We start from the raw sequence: 22,385 nt of genomic DNA, 5'->3' as shown, positions 1-22,385 counted from the left end.
ATTTTTCTATTCACTTTAACGTCAGATTTAATAACTATTTATGGTGGCCGATTAACATTTTCAACTCTGTTGTGAAGAACTGAATTATCTTGCAAGACCCCATCCCCAACGCAGCACCACAGTTTCAACCTTTCTTACGCGCGATAGCTTACGTGTAGCCGTAGTTTCTTCCCCGCCCCCCCACGGAGAGACGGAAGGGAGGGGATGGCCACGCGGTAGGCTACACGTGCGAGAGGATGAAGATTTTTTTCCACACTCCTCCCCACGCGTGTGACGCGTACTTCGTGCTCGCCTCGCACTTAACCCCGCTTGAATGAAAAAGCGCAATCATTCTGCAGGCTCATGCTAGGAAACTCGGACAAAGAAGGTTGGACAGTCTTGATCTTGGACACTCGGAAGAATCGGGGTGGCTGCGCTCCAGACCCTGCGCATATTTCATACATATTCGCAATGCACTTCGGGTAATGAAAATTACAACAGCTTGATTGTCAGAGGAAGTGAGGAGAATCACCTCTAAGTATCGCTATTTATACCCTTTTGGATGTTTATGATAGTAAATATCGGTGAATTTTGAAGTGCGTGTCTTTGTTTCGTCGATCGTCTTCAACTGGGATACGGAAAAATTGGTGTTCAACTGATTGTTGTTATTTTACAAGACCGCTCCAAATGGCAATACGTGTCTGTTACGTGCGCCATGTGCCGAGATTGAGCTGTTTAATCGTTTGATACCAAGCCTGGCTACCTCATGAATCGCGCGCACAGATGACATTTTAATTTATGCGCTACAGAAATGAGAGCATTTTAGCTTAGTGTACAGCCTTTCCTTGAAAAATGGATCTTCGTTTTAGACCAGTGGGTCTTTGTTTTAGACCATTGGATCTTCGTTTTAGACCACAGGGTCTTCTTTCTAGACCAGTGGGTCTTCGTTTTAGAACACAGGGTCTTTGTTTTAGACCAGTGCGTCTTCGTTTTAGACCACAGGGTCTTCGTTTTAGACCACAGGGTCTTCGTTTAAGACCACAGGGTCTTCGTTTTAGACCACAGGGTCTTCGTTTTAGACCAGTGGGTCTTCGTTTTAGATCACAGGGTCTTCGTTTTAGACCACAGGGTCTTCGATTTAGACCAAAGGGTCTTCGTTTTAGACCAGTGGGTCTTCGTTTTAGACCACAGGGTCTTCGTTTAAGACCACAGGGTCTTCGTTTTAGACCACAGGGTCTTCGTTTTAGACCAGTAGGTTTTCGTTTTAGACCACAGGGTCTTCGTTTTAGACCACAGGGTCTTCGATTTAGACCACAGGGTCTTCGTTTTAGACCAGTGGGTCTTCGTTTTAGACTACAGGGTCTTCGTTTTAGACCATAGGGTCTTCGTTTTATAGCACAGGGTCTTCGTTTTAGACCACAGGGTCTTCGCTTTAGACCACAGGGTCTTCGCTTTAGACCACAGGGTCTTCGTTTTAGACTAGTGGGTCTTAGGTCTTAGGTCTTCGTTTTTGGGTCTTCGTTTTTGACACATCCCTAATCAGTCTTCCATCCTAACCCTTGTCATAGTTAATAATTAACTATGCCCTTGTACACCCTAACATCAGTATGCATATTCTCCATACTGTTCTGTATACATTTCCTAAGGTGCTGATAAGGAGAATTTGGTTATCCATCAAGGGCATCTTTAGTTAATGATCATTTCCTCTATTCTTGTGACCTTCGTATGTGATTCAGGGATGATATTTTAAGGAAAAATTAAATGCTTGTCACTCTTTGTGGTCAAAGAATTAGGCGAAATTCAAGCCATACACCTATGAATTAAGAGCTCAGTACATACTTTATAATAGGCCATTTTACAGTTGTGTACTTAGTTGCCAAGCCTTTGATTTAGTGACCGTGTTGTGATAAAGACCTGTATCTAGTTAGCATGATAACAAAGTGATTTACATTAGTTGAAAAGCAGCAGGGTTTGTGTCATAACAAGGTCACCCCTAGCCTCACTCCCGTTCAAAGGCTTGGTAACCAAGCACACAACTGTAAAATGGACTATTTTGGGATATGACATGGTGATATTCTCATGTTGGTTTATTTTCTTTTTTCGCTTTTCAGACTGACTGAAAATTCATCTGCTATTTTTGTAAATTAGTTGCTCTTGTTTTTGGGTTCTTGTACTTAGTTATGGCAGGAATGTCCTAAAGACTTGCTGCTACTACTCTTTTTTGACATTTTTATTAATGAGTTTATTTATAACAGTATATTGATATTAATTTTGCTAAAAATAACGTCGTGCTCTATTCAGAACGATAAGTCTTCTGATCAAAACACATCCTATCTAAATTGTAAATAATCTTTTGTAAATAGGTCACGACTTATTGTGCAAACAGATTTTCATCCTTACAGATATGATTATAATTTGTAAGAATATTTCTTCAAGATTACAGTTTTCATGAAGCCACTGTGAAAGTAACATACTACTACTACTACTAATAATAATAATTATAATCCTTTTCCTCATATATTCTGAGAAGTGTGAGATTTGAAATGATGTGACACGTCACGGCAGGTGTTTAACAGTCTTCTAGCTTTGTCTTGATCCACACTGATGTGCTGATAGAAAATCATCTGCAAATAAAACTGACACAAGCATATATCACTACTGTGCATAACTGGAGACGCTGATGGTGGAGAAACACAGTCCAAGGAGGCTAGGACACAATCAGTGTGGCTTCAATTTATTCTCCTCAGAACTTAAGCTGACAGAAATTATCAATTGTAATACTCCTGTATGGACGTTTGTTTCGAAGTCATTATGCTCTGGTTTGAGAGTATGAAGTAAAAAAAAGAAAACACCTTTCAAAACTTTTTGCCGAAAAATCCTTGTATCTGTTGGTTTCTTTTCTCATCTTTGAACGCTGGTATTGAGATTATTATGTTGTGGCTTCAGACTATGCAGTTTACTTTTAAGTATTCATGAAAAAAAACCGGTTATATAAGTGTTAACGAAAACACCTGTAATTTAAGTATTAATAAACTTTGTTGTTGTAAAGTATGCGATGATCACTGATGTGTTCATGGGAATTGCGTTAGTTTTGCTTCACCTCTCTTTGTGATTGGTCCGGAAAACTCTCGCCAACTTTTCAATTTATCAGACGATGTATGCACCAGACTCCGCGTCGAGAGGCCTGGGTTCGAGACCTGGCCGGGACAATACGTTAAGTTCGTGGGCAAGACACTTAAATTCTCACAGTGCCTCTTAAGGGCACAGTTAATTTGGAGCCTCGCTCTATTGTGTGTCCCGCGCTAAAACTAAAACTAGTCGCCGCCTGGTCGCTCGCGGTTCTAATCAAAGGAAACATTTGAAGTAATTTATCTATGTAATATTTGTTTCGGAACCAATCTCATTGAAGGCATTTTGTTTCTGAAAATACAGACTCATAAACTTACAAAACATTCATAATCACCCGTCTATTTCCTTTAAAGTACCTAAAGAGACTTTTCAGTCGCAGGGAAAACAGAATAATGATTAAATGAAGAAAAAAGAGCAAAAGAAAATCAATTACACATCTTACAATTAATACCATGGCGCCACTCAACGTATGAAAGAAGCAAAATCTCGAAGCAGTAAGATTTAAATCATTGTCACAATTTTGTTTTAAAAACATTCACAGAACTTAAAAAATTGCATCATAGGAGGAAGTAAACTTTGTCAACATATTCCCCGTCGTGCATTCTCGTTGCTCTTGGAGTTGGCATGCGTTATGCGTACCTCAAAAAATGCTGTAAATCCTCGAGCTCAAAACCCTTGTTAGGCTTCTTTTAAAAGTCTTGAAATCGAGTCTCGCCTCGGGACTTTTACTTGTAGTTCTTACTGTCGAAGCCCTCGTTATCAGTGGTTTTTGCATTACTTCTGGGGGAAACTCTTTACCTCTGGTTTTGATACAGCAAATGGATTTCTGCCCAACCAGAGCGTTCTTTTTCAAGCGCATACATGCTTTTGAAATGAAATTTTTTTTATTTTGAAGGGTGGAAATAAATCATGTGTTCATGTGTCTAATGAACAAGGAATTTTAACATTTCAAAGTGTTTAGATTTCGAATTATTGTATTGGAAATTCCTCAGACTGCCAAATTGGAATTTTGCCTCCTTGTCAAATTTTGGCCGTCGTAATTTTCCTTTGTTTTTATCCAATTATTGCCAATTTGGACATCATAGTTCTGTCTTAAAAACTAAAAAAATAATTAAAAAACGCACTGAGTGCATTGTTGAGTTAAAGAAGCACGCAGATCCATTAAGAACAGGAGAGAAGTGATTAACAAGCACAAGCTGTCAGGCGCAATGCTTCCCGCACTTCGTCGCTATATTTTAAAACACTAGCTAATTAGCGTATATAGACTATGTTTATTTTATTTCTCAGTAAAGTAGGGACTGTTCGATCGTATTGACAACAAAGAGTCAACATTGATTATGATAACTCGCGATCAAACAATGGACTGGCACAAACGGTAAAAGTTACACGATCCGAAACCCTAAGAGGGTTTGGGAATTTTTGTTTTCAACGTGGTGCGACTTTCCTTTTCAAAGTTATCTTCAGTTTTATTAGTTTCATGTTACATGAGATTAGCTACCACCTCTAAGGTCAGTAAACAGTTTTCTCGTCAGCGACGATGACAACTTGTCCTCTAGGCAGTCGAAGCAGTACAAAATTTGCTTTGATGACCTTATGCAAATTTTCGGTGGGCAGCTAATCACTTCGTGGCAAAACAAGCAGATTTTGCTTACATTTTGTAACTTAAATAAATAACTATATCTACATTTCGTAAATACCCACTTAGCGGAAAATCTCAGAGAAACAAACACAGTAGACTTGGGTGGATTTCTTATTCAACAACAATCTCTCAACAAGAAGATTGTATTTGAAGCTTCAGACATTCAGTTGTTCTTAGTTTTAACGCACGATGGCGTGACAGTAAAAGCTCTTACTAAGGGAGCAAGGGAGGGGAGGAAACTTGCGAGGAAGAAGTGTTACCTGCCCTCCCCTCTCTCGCAATAGAAAGAATAAGAAAGCAGGCCAACATTTTATGATTTATCCCGAAGCCTTCTTGCATCACCATGGTATTTCACCTGTTCACAGTTTAAAAAACTAAACTGCAACTGCTCTACATCTGTGAACAAGGCAACTCAATTTCCTATGTAATGCTTTTGGTTTTCATACTGTTGGCAATATATCGTTACGCAGATATTTCACATGTTCTATTACACCTCTTTCATTTTTCTGCTTGAACTCAGATCTTACAAGCAATCATGTCGGTTCCAAAGACACCTTCTCTCTCCTTCAAAGGACTTTGAATGTCTAATTTCAGCATTTTTGAATAGTCTGAATAAAAGCAAATCAGTAAAAGAAGCTATGACCAAGCATGAAAAAAGAATGTCTTTCCACCGCGGTCGGTGATCATTACAATCACTTCTTTCTCAAGAGTGTAAGTCATGAGAAGATTTGACTGTGAATGAGAAAAAAAAAAATACGAGATTATGCTTAGGTAAGCATGAAAAAATATTCAAAAAGGTAGACTACGAACATTGAATACAGAAAGTAAATTTATTACAAAGTACTCAGCATTTATAGTTTAACTCAAACCTTTTTGAGTAAGAAATGTTCTTTCTCTCTATCCAGAATCAATAAAAGACCTCTGGTTTTTGATGGTAGTCTTCTATGGTTCTGTTTGCGAAGGAAATAAATTGCAGAGAAAGATAGACTCTGTTTACCGGCTTTCATTTCAAACAGTTTTGATGTTACTTTATAGCCTTCGCACACAACTTAAATTCAACCTAAAGAATCTCCATTGTAGTTGCACAAGAAAGAAAAAGTAAAAAACAGAACCGGGCGAGACGATCGTTTTTGTTTTGTTGACAGGCATCTGGAAAGTGTCATGGGAAATGACAAAGCCATGTTTTGTGTACAAAACCGGTAAACTATCCTCATTAATTCCTTCTTATTCTCTCCTTGTCACGGCTTATTCCTGGCGGTTCTGCGCAAAAGTATTTTTATAACATTAAGTAGACACATTCAAGTTCAACGAAAAAACCAGTTTGAGGCAAATCCAATCAAAGGAAAAGGATCACATAAAGGACATTTTATTCATCAAAATTAATGACTCTTATACTGATTCATTATTCACAAACTTGTCTTAACGAGAAGCTCATTTATTAAACAAAATAAAGTTGAGTGATTTCGCATTTAGGCAAGTACTAAATATTTAAAAGAAAGCCGCCGTCTCTGCGAACATTCAATTTTCATGTTGAATAATTCTTTACTCTCTTTCTATGCAACTGTTAAAAACGATATTTAAATGGAACCTAATCCATTTTGTCCTCTCAGCGCTCCAACGATATTCATTGTTATGTGGCACACCAAACAAAGGCGAAAACTTGATAGAATTGAAATGGCCGGAGATATCTTTTATGTCTGGTTAAGTCTCTAAAAATCCTATGGTCACGAACATAGTCACCAGAAATGATTTTGTCAGCAACATTTTGTTCTTCCTTGAACATCTGAAATTAAAGTTCTGTAAAACTCCCCGGTAAACAGTGATTATACTTACTAAACCCTTGCCAAAGTTTCAAATAATAAAGCAGACACATGACTGGAAATGGAAAAGGTATCTCTGATTTCATTTCATCGATGACAACGCGCCAAAACGATGCGCTCTTCCGTTCGTCAATATCTGATATGATTCACAGCAATTCCGACATAATGTAGCTAAGCAAGAAATACACCGCACTGCATATTTTTACAAAAAACTTAGAAACTATCTCAATTTGGTAAGGAAGCGCCACGTAAGAACGAGGTTAAAATGTCCTTCAGATATGACCTCCCTAAATATTTAAGAGTTTTTGAAATACAAAGAGTAAATATTTTGTTCAGGAACCTGACGCATTCAGAATTTTCTGTAGCAATTATAAGAATTCATCTTCGACTTTTTAGGCAGGAAAACATCGGACACATCATAATTCGTTGTCTTTATAACGTACCATTATCATGTTGAGTAATGTATCCGGCTCTTTTTAAGTGCAACTTCATCGTTTAAAAACGATTTCCGTATGAGAAATAATTGATTCTGTTCCCCCAAGCCTTCTACTGATATCGGTATTTGGCATAATCAAACACCAACGTGCCTTAATTGGAGGTGAGATATTTTTAAACGTCTGGTCTCGACAATGTCGAATCTTCAGGTCTAATTAGCATTCTTATGAGCTCATTATAAAGACATAAAATTTTGTTTCTCAACGTATAATATTGATGAACACGTTAAATGTAAGGTAATCCAATTGGTTCAAATATAAACCGCGTTATCTTTAGGGCCTTAAGAAATACAAAAAAAGGAAATATTTTGTTCAGGAACACACCACAGCTTTCTGTACCTATTTAATGATATAATTCAAGCCAATTCTTCGACTTTTTCAAACAGGAACACATTGGACACATCGCAGCTGACTCTTGGAGAGGATGCAACAACTGAGATGTGGTACCGTAACACTGAAGAGTGAAACGCTTTACTCTATTGGACTAATTAGCTGAGTAAATCAAAGTATCTGCTCTGGCCAATAGTAAGACACAAAAGAATGAAACCTTAGAACGGATCCAACACGTCTGCTGTTTCTCAAACTTGTTCGGACGAGATGTCAAGCAAACATAAAACGTTTTCTTATTTGCACTGAAAAATAATTTTGCTACCCACATTCAAAACAATCACTAGTGAGGTAAGCATCGCGGAGATTAAGGTTCCAGTTTTAACTACATTTTCTTATTTTCTTTGGTTTTCATTGTTGACAAGCTGTTAAAACGAATATTTTTCTTTTGCTTTGCAGTTACCTTAATTCCTTTGTTTTGAAAATTTCATAACAAGTGTCGAGTTGCCTTTAAAGGTGAGTGGATCACTTGGTTAGATTCAGGGAACATGTCTGATGCTTTACATCGATTTTGATCTAAAAATCATCAAAGATTTATATTGGTTCTCCACTAACTTGAAAAATGTTACAGCACTAACCAACAAGTGCTTTTTCCTTGATGTAAGTATTATACAAAGTGACGATAATGTGTTTCGCTCCAACGAATGATTTCGGATTCCGAGAAAATATTATTTTCCACCAATACAAAAATGCTGGCCTCAAACCAATCACTTCATTCAAACAAAGACGTCCACTTCTCCAGTTCTGATAAAACTTAAAATGCAACTTGAAATGTTTACAAATCTCATCCAAAGAACGCAAAAATTGAATACCATTTTCAAATTAAAGTGACTTCTGATTTCGGGAGAGAAGTAGCATACAGTGAACGAGCACAAGCTCAATATCGTTCATTTTTTTTTCTGGTGATGTGAAAGTATTCTGTTCGTTTTCATTTGGTCAAAAGTTACCCTTTCTTTTAGCCTTTGTTTCATGTTTATCCACAGCTCATCAGCTTACAATAATGAACCTTTCATCGGCAATCATGTTAATTTTACTGATTCTACCGCTGATCACCTTGTGTAATGGCACCAGTAACAAGAGCAGCAAACCAGTCGACATCAGAGTAAGTCCCACATGTTTAGCAGTTTTGGGAGAGCGGATAGCTGTTCCCTCGCTTTTCCTTATAGCGTATTGATTTCGTAAGTGATTGAAGGTTTCGCAGGGATCATACTTATTTTTCAGAAATCATAAGAGCTTTAATTGCAAGACAAACAGTGTAAAATTGTAAAATCCTGACCTTTTTAGTAGAGCAGTCCGCTTAGATATTTGGCTTAGACATTTGGCTTTTGTTATTGTTTCCGTCACAGCCTGCCTCACAATGCTGTTGCGGACAATCAGGGACAAATGGTATCCCTGGGATGCATGGTATGGCAGGACCTCCTGGGGCACCTGGCCGTGATGGACGTGACGGAACCAAAGGAAAATCGGGCAGTCCTGGAAACTCTGGGCCCCAAGGACCTCCTGGCCCTCAAGGAAGTAAAGGTTCAAAAGGAAAGCCTGGTGTCCAAGGCCCTAAAGGCCAAAAAGGACAGCGAGGAGAGAAAGGCGAGAGTGGAAATCCAGGGGCGACTCAGCTTTCCTCACATATGAACTGGAAAGAATGTACATGGAAGAGAGGCGACGGCAAAGACTCGGGAGTAATCCAAGTAAGAGTAACTAAACAGATAATGATCTTCGTAGTTATTTGTCTTAAGCATCAAGAGCTATTGACAACGAAAAAAGCAGCATTTTCTCAAGAAAAAAAAATATTAAACCCAGTAATTTATCAATGGATTTGTGACAATTTTATTCCTAATCACTGAAGGGTATCAGTAAAAGCCTTGAAGATGATTTTTGAGTTTGAATGTAGGTCTCCCATTTTTGTGGCGAAAGATAAATAGGTGCAAGACAAACAAATTCTTGGATATTGCAACAATATTTACTAATCACAATTATTTTCTCTGCGCAGAACTGCGAGTTCATGAAGAACTTCACAGACACTTCCCTCCATGTCTACTTTGCTGGTACCCTCAGGATTTATGGATGTGACGGTTGCTGTAGCCGTTGGTATTTCACCTTCAATGGCGCCGAGTGCAGCTCTCCTGGCCCGATTGAAGGCGCGTTCTTCATGCGAACCGGCAAAAACCACGATCTTCATCGCCACCGCCATATTGAAGGTCACTGTAGCAACATTCACAAGGGAAAGGTGCAAGTGGGATTCTGGGTTGGAAAGTGTGTCTCTGTCCAAAAGAATGCTGACGCGTATACCGGCTGGCATTCAATGTCCCGGATCTTCATCGAAGAGGTGCCAAAGGCTCAGCAGTAAACACGTCACACGTGATATATTGGACTTTTCGGGAAAATGAAGGAAAACAATCTTAGACCAAGTAGAATGCCATGCCTGTGAAAGATTTAAAACTTTAGAAATAAAGTCCTGGAAAGTATTCAGATATCTGTTATATATCAACTGCATTAATTTCCACTAAGAAAGTGGTGAGGCAAATCAAACTGCACATCCTTTGTTATCATTGAACTAAGAGAACAGAATGCACCATATGTTGGACATATTTCCTTGTTCATTTGGTATACATGTGACAGTTTTGCTGACCAAGCCAGTGTAAAAGTAGACATATTCGTACTCTTAAATGTAAAGTAAATGCTTTTGATGAATAACCACATACAAAATACCACTACATTTCCCAAATTTTTAATGGCTTTTTCCATCAAAGTTAGGCTTGCGCCATGGAACTGGACTGCAGGAACGATTTGATATCAATTTCCAGGGGGCGTTCACGCTTCAATTACCTTCTCAGCGATTTCAGATAAGCTGGAAAAATGTCGTTTTATAATATACAAAGCAGTTACTTTGAAAAGTACCACCAAATGCGGTGATAAGTGGACTTAAGAGAGAAGCGGTTTGTGACAGATTGTGTGTTATGCACGCTTCGGACATGAGACGTCAATCTGGGAAACAAGGTTTCAAAAGGATTCAAAGTTGAGTTTTATTTGAGATTTATCTTCTCAAATCACACACATTTCAAAGTACTGCAAGTACAATTGTAATATCTTATCACCAGTCACAAAAACTTTTCACAGTGTTACATTTTACATTGGAGCTACCCTCTTTTAATGTTGTTCATGTTCTTGTTCTTGTTCTTCTCCCCTTTTTTAATCAATTTTCAATTTTACATGTCAGATTGTCAGCAAGGGAAATATCACCGAGTATTTGCTAGTTTTACCTGTGCATATTTGGTCACGTGGTGCATTTAGACCTACCACGCGAGGAAGAAATTGTTTCATGTTTTGATGATTACAGGCATTTTGAGCTTTTTGGCTTATTGCTTGAAATGCCCTGTGTTAGCGGCTATTATATATAAGAAGCCAAGACCATCTCATGTAAGACCTCACGAACCGTGCCGTTCACTATGAAGTTTAGAAGCTGAGGGTCGTTAGGTCCAAACTTCAAAGTGCCCTTCTTTTTTTTTTTTTTAGTTCGAATATTTTTTCCGTTCCTTTTTCCTTTTCTTTTTCCCTACCAAATGCTATAATGAACAAGCCCTCCTTACAATATGCGATGGTGCGATTTTCCATATAAGGCCACAAATCGCGACAAATAGTGAACGCATTATTCGGGGAAAATAATGATAATAATATAGATCAATTTCTATAGCGCATTTCCATGTAAATGCTCTAATGCGCTTTACAACACTGTGCGGGGGACTTTTCCAGACTGCCGGCGGCAGTTTACAATTAATAAAGGAGAAATTTTTTACAGATGCCCCCTCCCCCCCTTCCCAGTAAACAGGCCAGACCGCATCACAGTAATCTCGTGATGTGGGTTCTTTAACGTCCCTTGCCGAAATTAACTAATTGATAGGTGCAGGAGACGGGACCTCCGGCTTCACGTCCTATCCGAGAAGAAGAAGCAATGTGAGTGAAGCGTCTTGCTTAAGGACACAACGTCAAGCCCCAGCCAGGACTTGAACCCGGGCCATCTGACCTAGAGTCCAGCGCACTGACCACTGGACTACTCACGCCTCACAAAATCGGCTAATTTGTCAAATAGTCGCAGGATTCGAGTAAAGGAAACCATGACTTCAAAATGCTATTTTTCACAAAGATGATATGTCTAAATAATAAACAAATTACTCGATTTTATGTCAAATACGAATATTCCTATTAAAAATTTGCCAATTCCACAATCCCTGTGGCGGCTACGAAATCATCCACAAACTGTCCAAGAACCATTGTAACTCGCTTTACTGTTCGTTACCAGTTAGCGTGTGTCCTCTCAGGGTCCGGACTATTTTTATTACGTTCTTCATGATTATACTTCAAACTCTACTTTGCGTCAAAAGTTCACAGTAGAGAAGAGGTAGCAAGTTGATCTATAGACTGAGCCTTCTTTTAGCTTTCACGCATGACCGTAATGATCAGTTTTCCCAAATAATAATTACAACGTCATTTGATGGTATTTGATTCCTATCTAGCAGAAATTAAAAGGGGAAATGGCAAGCTTGAACTAATGTGATTGTCTCCCTACCAAATAGCCACAACTTCACAACTTCTGTAAAGTTCGAGAAAGCTTGACCCGATAGCCTCGCTTTCGTGTGCACTAATACAGGAAGCCGCTGTCCAACTACACCGCGCACGCAGAACTGGAAAAAGGGCTATTTGATTATGACTGAGAAAAAAATACAATATTGGGGCTGAATACATACGAAAGTTTATTCAACAAGGTAAGCTACGAACGATAAATAAACGAAGACCTATCAAAATTTAGGCTCTATTTATTCATGGCACTCAGCGTCAATTACAGAGCCATTGTGTAACTCAAAAATTCTTTAAAAGGCGCATGCTCTTTTTCTTCCCCCCAGTCAGTAAAGTCCATGTTTTTTTCCTTCTAGATCTTGTTCCTGCTAGTCATCTTCCTCTGGTTCTCTTCACGAAGGAAATATTTAGCAGGCAAAAGTAGATTACGTTTACCTTTCCTTTCCAAAAGTTTAAATCAGACAAACCTGCTTAGTTCCCCATGTTACTTAATAACATCGCACGACAGTGTAATTCAACACTAACAATTTTAATTTAAGCTGTACTTTTTCGAAAAACTGAGAAAAAGGGCAAAAGTGAGAACCAGGTAAGATAAATGTCTTCGTTTTAATAACATGCAACTGAAAGGTGTCGTGGAAAACTACACGGCTACGTTTTGTGTACAAAAGCGATGAAATATTCTGGTTTTGTTTGTTTGTTTTTTTCTCGCCCCATTTATTCCAGGTCTTGTCGCAAATCTCTTCTCGTAAGATAAAGTGAAGAAAGTTCAACAAAATGCCAATACGAAGCAATTTAAACATACCGGACATTAATTTCCTGGGAATGAATTAATATTGATTTATTATTCACAGACTTGTCTTGGCGAGAAGCTCATTCAATAAACAAGATACAAGTTCAGTGATCTTGCACTTCAGCAACTATTAAGTAATGAAAAAGACCACCGTCTTTGATACCATTTCATTATCAAGTTGAGTGATTCCTGGCTATTTTTCAGTTCCCCCTCCCCCCCCCCCTCCCGGATCGCCCAATGCCGTGTTGCCGCATGTTTGGTGTCTGGTTCCAAAATTACGCCACGAGCGAGGCTAAGTGCATAAAAATCCAACATGGGCGCTACTGATACTCGTTTAGACAATGCAGCAGGCGAAGATTTCTCAAAATACAAGGTTGATGGTTTGAAATAGTAGTTAAAAGAACGTGGCATTCAATTGGATAATGGAGGTATAGGGAAAAGGAAGGCAGAGTTGGTCGATTTGTGCGAAAAAGCGGCAGAAATGAAGCAAGCGAAGCTTGAAAATACTGTCAAAGACTATAACAAGCTGCTCGAAGAGAAATTACAGACTGAGGATGGTAAACTGCTTGACCCGAAGACCTTAACGGCTTGGACCAACAACTTTTCGGATATCCCGGAGTTTACGTTCGGAAATTTGTGCAGCTATCGGGTGGAAGAGAGGTATACTCTAAGGAGTACTTTCGTTCTTTTAAAATTTTGGCACAGCTGACTCAATAACTTTACATTCACCATTCAATTTTCTTTTGTAAGATTCCGGTAAAAAACGTGCACTGCAAATCTTCAAGTTGTTAGGCTCACCTGCCTTTTCTTTCTTAGCTTCAAGTGCAAACTCTTTGTCTACTTTACGGCAGAATTTTAACCGTCTCGCATCCAACGGAAAAGCAAAATACGAAAGATCTCGACAATTATGATTCCCATTTGTGCAGCAGGCAACAGAACCATAAACCATCCTATAAACAAAGCGATTAAGCGAGCATGAAATGTTCCTTGTGAGCTTTCATTTTTGGCGCCATCAAGCAGCACTTCGCACTTAACCTCGCTCTCGTGTCACAATTTCGGCACCAGGGTTCTATCATGCGAGAACTCGGAAATGGGCTAATTAAAAGATGTACGTATGGAACCTACTTCAGTTTGTTCCCTCAGCGCTCTACCGATGTCTGTTATTATGTGGCGCAATTAAACAAAGGCGCAAATATAATTGAATGGAAGGGGAGACACATGTTTTCTTAAATATCAAGTTGTCCCAAAATCCTGAGGAATAAGAACCAAAAATGATTTAAGTGAACAATATTTTGTATACCCTTGAGCATCTAGGATGAAAAACTCTGTAAAACCTGTTTATGAAGAGTGATTATCGTTGCTAAACCAATAGAAAAATTTGAGCGGCCACAATGCTTATATTAAAAGTGCTCTCTTCGGTTAGGAAATAAAAGATATGGTTTGGTTATATTTTCTTATTTTCATCAGTTTGTATTCTTGAAAAGATGTTAGCATGAACATTTTGCTTTTCCTTTTCAGTTACGTTAATTCCTTCGTTTGGAAGATTTCATTACAAGCGTCGAGTTATTTTTAAAGGTGAATGGATCACCTGTTTAGACATGGCTGATGCTTCACATCGATTTTGATTTGAAATCACCTCAGACGTATGTTGGTTCGGCTATGGAAAATTAAAACCTTAGGGCTAAGCAACCGGTCTCCCGGTCTATATAGAGGGATAAAGGCTGGTAGTTTCGAAAGAAACTGTTTGGGGCTGCGTCGGTGGGGGTAACGAAATAATTTGGATATTTAGAGGGAGTTTGTTATGTTGTAACAAAGTATTTTTTGGTGTAAAATATCATAATCAAGCCTTGGACGTCAGTTGTTCGTTCTGAAAAAAATCTTCACCACGCAAATGAGATAAAATGGAGGCGCGGTGGCCTCATGGTTGGTGCGCTCGACTCCCGATCGAGTGGTCCGGGTTCGAGCCCCGGCCGGGAAATTGTGCTGTGTTCTTAGGCAAGACACTTTACTCTCACAGTGCCTCTCTTCACCCAGGTGTATAAATGGGTACCGGCAATTTAATGCTGGGGGAAACCCTGAGATGGACTGACATCCCATCCAGGGGGAGTAGAAATACTCCTAGTCACTTCATGTCACAGAAACCGGAGTGGCCCATTAGCACCGGCCTAATGGGCCACTAGGCTCGTAAACAGACTTTACTTACTTTACTTAAATAAGATAAAGTCATCTCTTGAGCCTTTTTCATCTAATAAAAGTGATGTCATCTTTGGAGAGCTATCAAATGACTCGGTCCATGTACATGAAAAGCCAAAAGATGAATAATACCTTAAGATGAATAACTCAAATCGATTGTCAGAAAATATGGTACAACCTAACACCACTCCTGTTACTGCTGTTTTTCTTCGCTTTCAAGCTTGGGAAAATTTTTGGGAGCATAGATAACAAAAATGCAATATTTAAGTTTTGTTAGTCTTCCAAAAACTTGTTCTGGCTTGATGTGTTGTTAAAATGTTTTGTTTTTGCAAATTACGGTATGAATCCAGAGACAGTAATCAGTTGTCACCTTATGTGAGTTCGCAGTGTTGTTTTTTTCCTTAAAATGTGAATGTTTTCAGAGACAATATGCAAGAACTGAATTGAAACGTGCTATTTTGTTTGCGATGTTATTTTGGGATGAAGTTGGAGTCCAAGTTTTACGAGACGATACGATGTAATTGTCACAAAAATAGAATGCTTTTCAAAAAGATAGATGCAGTTTGACGAAACAAAAACATGTCAGATTCGTGCAATAAACATTGTAAAATGTAGAACACCAGGCACTTCCAAATCGCTAGTGAATAAGCGGTTAATAATGTTATTCACTTAAAATCAACTCTTTCTTGATGGTTTTCCAAGTTGTTCTTTTGGTAATGCGTGTCATAGAATTCACTTTAACAAAAAAAACCCGCATATGAAGTCTTAGATAACATACTTTCAAGAGCTGACTATTTTGCAATAGGACAAAAAGATTCAGCAAAATTAAATTTGTCAAGGAAGGCATGTTATCGACATATTTCAATAAAAAATGTTTTCCGACAAAATCTTTTCAAGAAGCAACGATCTTTGAGATGGGTCATCAACCAAGTCTCCAGAGTTTGTGCAGAATCCTTCCGCGCTTAATAACTTGAGTTCGTTCTCGGGTAGGTCAAACAAGAACTTGGCTCGTAATGTAAATGTCGAGGCTTAAGCTAGATTGAATACAATTGAGACTCTTCGGTTGACCGAAACACTAGTATTATCCATTACAGGCATGCGTAAGAATGCAGGGTACACAGCCGTTGGAAGTTCGCCGTCTTTTCCTTAAACTTTCTGTTGGCAACTCGAGAGATATCATTTGTAGAGTTATTCTTGAAGATTGCTTTTAAACTGAATAATTCATTGAGTAGTCTCGCGGTCACTTTCCCACAAAAAGACTGAACTCATTGATGATCCTCGTCTCTGCTTTGTGAAAGAAAGGAAACCATGTATTTTGAAGAAAACAATAACGCAATCAAGACAAAAACGGTGGTGTTTCACTGACATTCGATACTTTCTAATGCTCCATCTGCTAAATTTCAAAACATTGGCTATTTAGCATTTAAGGGCTAGTTGTCGGTATAATAGAAACAAAGAGTCAACATTGACAAAGATAACTCGCGATTAAACAATGGACTGGTGTAAACGGCAAAAGTTATTACTCAATCTGAAATCCTAACAGGCTCTTATACCGTCAGTAAACAATTTTCTCGTCACGGTAACAATTTGTCTTCCGGGCAGTCGAAGCAGTTGAAAATTTGCTTTGATGACTTTATGCAAATTTTCTGTGGGTACCTAATCGCTTTGTAGAAAAACAAGAAAACAGATTTTGTTTACATTACGTAAGTTAAAAGAACTTCACCGACAAAAAAATACCCTCTTAGCGGAAAATCGCACAGACACAAATACGCAAGACTTGAGTGGGTTTCTTATGAACCAACACTCTCCTAACACGAAGATTGTATTTGAAGCTTTAGGCATTCAGTGGTTTTTTCCTTTTAATGTCGATGGAGTGACAGTGAAAACGACCGCTAAGGAGGGGGGAGGGAAAGTAGGTGGAAAAAAGTAGTAATAATTAATTTCCACCAAGTAACTGGCGAGGCAAATCCGTGATCAAATTGCATCTCCTTCGCAATTATGGAAATTAGAGAACGAAATGCGCCATATGTTGAAAATTTCTTCCTTGTTCATCTGGTGCACATGAAACAGTTCTGCCGGAACAAGTGAGTGTGAAAATAGACATATTCAATCCCTTAAATACAAAGTAAATGCTTCTGATGAACTACCACATAAAAAATACCACTGAATACTTTTCCCAAATTCTTAATGGCGTTTCTATCAAAGTTAGGCTCGCTACATGGAACTGGGCTGCATAAACGTTTTCATATCAGTTTCCAGGAGGCTTTCACCCTTCAATTTTCACTGAACAAAAAGGCTACCATGATTACTTTCCGAGCGATTTCTGATACGGAGGGAAACTTTCCTTTTGAAAGGAAACACTATCACCTAAGTACACAAATAGAAAGCATACATTTCGAAAAATAGGATTCAAAGTTGAATTTCATTTAAGATTTTTGTTCTCAGATCGTACACATTTGAAACATTGTGACCTTTTATCACCAGTATATCACAAAGATATTTTACGAGGGCCTCAAAAATTAAACTCAGCGTTAGATTTTACATTGGAGCTACCCTCCTTTGATATTATTCTTCTTCTTATCCCTTTTAATTTGCCGCGAGATACACCCTCAAAGACAGGTTAGATTGTCAGCTAAGGAAAAATGACCGGGTCTTCGCCAGTGTTACCTGGAACCTGGTGCATATTCGGTCACGAGGTGCATCTAGATCTATCATGGTTCATCTTACCGTATTGCTATGTTTCGATGTTTTACAAGCCTTTTGGGCTTTCTGGTTTATTGCTAGTAAAGCGCCATGTCAGCGGGTATTGTATGTAAGAAGCTAAGACCCCATCATGTAAGACGCCGCGAACCGTGCTGGTCACTATAAAGTTCAGACACTGAAGTCACCTATGTTTTTTTTTTTACTTCGAATATTTTTCCTTCTCTTTTTTCTCTCTTTTTTTATTCTACTAAACGCTACAATGAACAAGCCTTCTAATACTACACGATGGGGCGATTGCCCATAGTAGGCCTCGCACCGCGTTAGATGGCGAACGCACTATTCGGGGAAAATCGGATAATTTGTCAAAAAGTCGCAGGGTTCGAGTCAAGGAAACCATGATTTCGAAATGCTATTTTTCAGAAAGATTACTTGTCTAATTAAGAAACAATTCACGAGATTTTTGTCAAATATGAATAAAAAATTGCTAAAGTCACAATCACTGTAGCGTCTTCGAAATCGTCCACAAACTGTTCAAGAACCAATGTTACTCGCTTTTCTGTTCGTTACAAGACTCAGCTGAACTGGATCCTCCTTAATGAATATTGCCTATAAATAGAAAAAAAAAAAAAAAATAGGCTTATAGATAAATAAAGGGAAGTGAACAGTTTTTCGAGAGCGAAGTTTGAAGAAAACCGAAAATGAAATGCTAAAAAACGGAAAATCCGCAAACCGCAATGAACACCAACACCGAAAAACCGAATTTTTTGGCACAAACACCGAAAACCGGTCTAATATAAAAAATAGCCAAAACTGCAAAATAGAAAATGAACCCTGGGATGCATGGCAGGATCTCCTGGGGTACCTGGCCGCGATGGACGTGACGGAGCCAAAGGAGAACGAGGACGTCTAAGAAAGACTGGACCCCAAGGACTCCCTGGCCTTCAAGGAAACAAATGTTCGAAGGGAGAGGCTGGTGTCCAAGGTCCTACAGGCCAAAAGGGACAGCGAGGGGAGAAAGGCGAGAGTGGAAATCCAGGGTCGTCTCAGCTCTCCTCTCATATGAACTGGAAAGAATGTTCATGGAAGAGAGGCGACGGCAAAGACTCTGGTGTAATCCAAGTAAGAGAAACAAAACAGATAATGATCTTTGTAAGTTTTGTCTTCTGCATGAGAAGTTAGTGACGACAAAAAAGCAGAATTTTCTCAATTAGCAAAGAGTAACTAGGACCAAGTGGTTTATCAATGGATTTGTGACAATTTTACTCCTAATCATTGAATTGTTTGTTTTGAGGACGGTTTTTGGGTTTCAATGTAAGTCTCCCTTTTTTGTGGCTAAAGATGAATAGGTACAAGACAATTTAACTCTTGGATTTTACAACAATATTTACACGTCAAAATTATCTTCTCTGCACAGAACTGCGAGTTTATGAAGAACTTTACAGACGCTTCCATCCATGTCTAATTTGCTGGTACTCTCAGGATTTATGGATGTAACTCCTGCTGTAGTCATTGGTATTTCACTTTCAATGGCGCCGAGTGCAGCTCTCCTGGCTCGATCGACGGTGCTTTCTACATGCAAACTGGGAAGAACCACGATCTTCATCGTCACCGCCATATTGAAGGTCACTGTAACAACATTCACAGGGGGAAAGGTGCGAGTGGGATTCTGGGTTGGAAAGTGTTCTACTGTTAGGAAGAGTGCTGACGCGTACACAGGCTGGCCACGATGTCCCGGATCTTAATCCAGGACGTGCCAAAGGCTCAACATTAACACTTCACACAAGATTCACCGGACTTTTTAGATGAATTAAAAGAAAACAGCTTTGGGACTTCTAGGAAAACTATACAGGAATGCCATGCCTGTGAAAGATTTAAATCTTGAGAAATAAAGTCCAGGAAAGTAGCCAAATATCATTAACATATCAAGCATCCATTATTTTCCAACAAGTAATTCGCAAGGAGCATTTTTCTTCCTCGTCCATTTGGTGCTTCTTAAATAATCTTATTGACCAAGTCAGAGTGAAAGTAGAGTTTTTCTTAAGCTTAAGTGCAAAGCCCTTGAAATCCTTTTGCAGAATAACCACGTAACCGAATCCTTTAAAATTCCCCCAATATTCGTGATGGCTTTTCGGTTGAAGTTGGACTCGCAAAACAAAAACTCGAAAATGTGTTTAGGCATGGACGAAGTTTGCCCTTTTTACAAGTACAAACGCGACATTTAGGATAATACGTCGGCCGGGAAACTAATTACAATTGTATCCATTACGAGCGTACGTAAGAATGCTAAGTACACAGCCGTTGGCTAATTGTCACCTTTTTCTTCAAACTTTCTAACCGTAATTCCAAAGATATCGTCATCATATGTAGAGGATGCTTCCAATCTTTTCTGATAAATGAATTAACTCTTCATTTTCTTCCAAAAAAAATTCAGACAACAAAGTAAGTAAAAATTGTGTTCGGTAGAAAAATATCCTTTAAGACGAATAATGAAAAGCATTTGATTCGAAGAGTGCTACAAAATCCCGTGATAAGTGACACATCGAGTCTATGCTATAAAATTCTTCGTGTCAGGCAACCACGAAAATTTAGAACAATTTTGCTCAGTTGACTTAAGGTTTGATGTTCTCCAGTACTCATTTTCTGAATCTGAACACATTGGTTCATTGACATATACTGGCTATGTTTATTTTAGCTGTTGGTAATAATAAGGGTTTTTTTTTTATTGTTTTACGACAAAGAGTACAAGAATGGGTAGTAGCCTCATTTGGCGCAAAAATATGATTGGATATTCGTACGCGGACATTATTTCTTCAAACACCTCCATTTGTACCAGCCTTGGCTTAATTGCATCCGCCTTCATAAATATCGGTTATAAATAAAATAGACGAGTTAATGTATGAATAAAGAGAAGCAAACATTTTTCGAAAATGAGGCTTGCGGAAAACTGCGCCTAAACTATCCAATCGTTATAACCGACATGTACTTTTTTCACAGGCGTGGAATAAAAACAGCAATCCGTCAAAAATCCTACCCGATTTGTTAGATCTCTTTAGTTTTACTATATAAATTAACAAAACCGTCTTTTTCCTTGTAACGATGATAAAACGCACAAGAATCTTTCATTAAACCCAAAATAAAGGCTGTCGTCCTATGGAAGGCATCTTTTAAAATTTTGGGAATGTCAGTCAGAGAATTTCACCGGATGCTTGCCAGTTTTATCTCGAACATATTCGGTCACATGATGTATTTAGACCTCTCGTGCGCGAAAAAAAATATTTCACGGTTTTTAGTACCGGATATTGTTAATTCATTATCAGGATTTCCCAAAACAGAGGTTAGAGTGTGATGTTTTCACCTGTGAGGTGATTGGTTAACTCGTAATTTCAAAATTGTAAAATAATAACCTTACACTTTTTCGCTACAATCTCTGAGGTGATATAGACGTTGATTCCCTAATTAAGCTACATTGTTTACTTGATTAACCTTTGGCGCTATAGAGATCTGTTTGCTTTCAAACATAGTAGTTGACAGACAACGTCTAATCCGCCAGTAGTTTCTGAATTGCTTGTTAAAAAATAATTATTTACAAAACTTGTATTCACCTTGCAACCTTTGTGGTATTACGGGTGTAGAAGTGAGATCACGTTGTGAAGGGTTCCCAAATCTCCATTGAAACAGTGGGTTAAATCGGGGAAGGGATGAGTGCGTCAGGAAAGTATCGTGAGTGGAATCTCAAAACATAAAGATTGGAATGAAAATTAATTATTTTGAATTTGTTTGGTGTCATCTTGTGCTCTAACATTACTGAAGGGACTAACAAACTGTAAGGCAGCCACGTCAACCCAAGGACAGTGAAAAAATTGAATTAAAATGATCCAAAATAAGGAAAGTTTAAAAGAGATTTGAAAAGTTATAAAACAAGAAAGAGAATGGAAAAGTTTTTCTTCAATGGAATAGTGGGTTGAAACATCTAGCATTAAAATCTGTTCAACCCTATTGGGACCTCGTCCATTTTACGATTCTTGACGAACGTGGAAACTTTTATAGTCCGAAAGAGCTCAACGACCATTCTACGACTTCTAACATACAAAACTCTGATTTTTGATCAAACCCAAACCAGCAGCAATGAACGTGTTCAACTTCCCGTTTGCATGTTGAGTAGGCATTCATGACAGCAAGTGCTTTCTTACCCTTTTCTTGAAGTGATTCTAAGAGAATGTTTCACTTGAATGTCGACTAAATGATTATAGGGTCTTCAAAACTAAAGCTGGTTTTGGACTGTTTCACATGAATACTGGGTGTTAAATTCAATGAAACTTTTTGCTGTTTAAAGACGAAGGCGTGCTATATAAGGAAGTCTTCCCTGGGAAGACCTAGGCTCATTTGTCACTCACCGTTGACGTGTGTGGGTCAAATTTAAATGCTGGTAGACGAACAAAAGGAGCTAATGAGATATCTACTGTTTACTTCCACCAGCATGGTGGCATGAGGTAACGTGCGAACCACCTACTTCGATCTCAAATTTACCGCCACAAATAAAGACAGTTTCCATTGGAGAAAGGAAATACAAATCTCAAAAATTCTTGTATTGCGATGAAGACATAAAACAATTTTGAGGAATGCGCCCGCTGTTCACTGCTTTGGAGTAGCTGTAGCTCAAGCTGACTTGACTCTAAGAGTTC

General features: G+C 38.6%; 1 protein-coding gene and 1 pseudogene across 1 annotated transcript; both read left to right on the top strand.

Moving 5' to 3' along the window:
- Positions 1-7,591: 7,591 nt before the first annotated feature.
- Positions 7,592-9,910, top strand: LOC148734297 (collagen triple helix repeat-containing protein 1-like). Its single transcript, XM_088752719.1, has 5 exons — positions 7,592-7,739; positions 7,848-7,904; positions 8,432-8,550; positions 8,795-9,133; positions 9,436-9,910. Exons 3-5 carry the CDS (start codon positions 8,449-8,451, stop codon positions 9,790-9,792), a joined length of 798 nt encoding a protein of 265 aa, XP_088608845.1. The 5' UTR covers positions 7,592-7,739; positions 7,848-7,904; positions 8,432-8,448; the 3' UTR covers positions 9,793-9,910.
- An 8,633-nt stretch (positions 9,911-18,543) lies between these two features.
- On the top strand, positions 18,544-19,474 carry LOC148734296 (collagen triple helix repeat-containing protein 1-like; annotated as a pseudogene).
- The last annotated feature ends 2,911 nt before the right edge of the window (positions 19,475-22,385 follow it).

The sequence above is a fragment of the Stylophora pistillata genome, chromosome 3, assembly GCF_964205215.1.
Source record: "Stylophora pistillata chromosome 3, jaStyPist1.2, whole genome shotgun sequence".
In the NCBI taxonomy this organism is placed as follows: domain Eukaryota; kingdom Metazoa; phylum Cnidaria; class Anthozoa; order Scleractinia; family Pocilloporidae; genus Stylophora; species Stylophora pistillata.
This window is presented reverse-complemented; position numbering and strand designations above follow the sequence as displayed.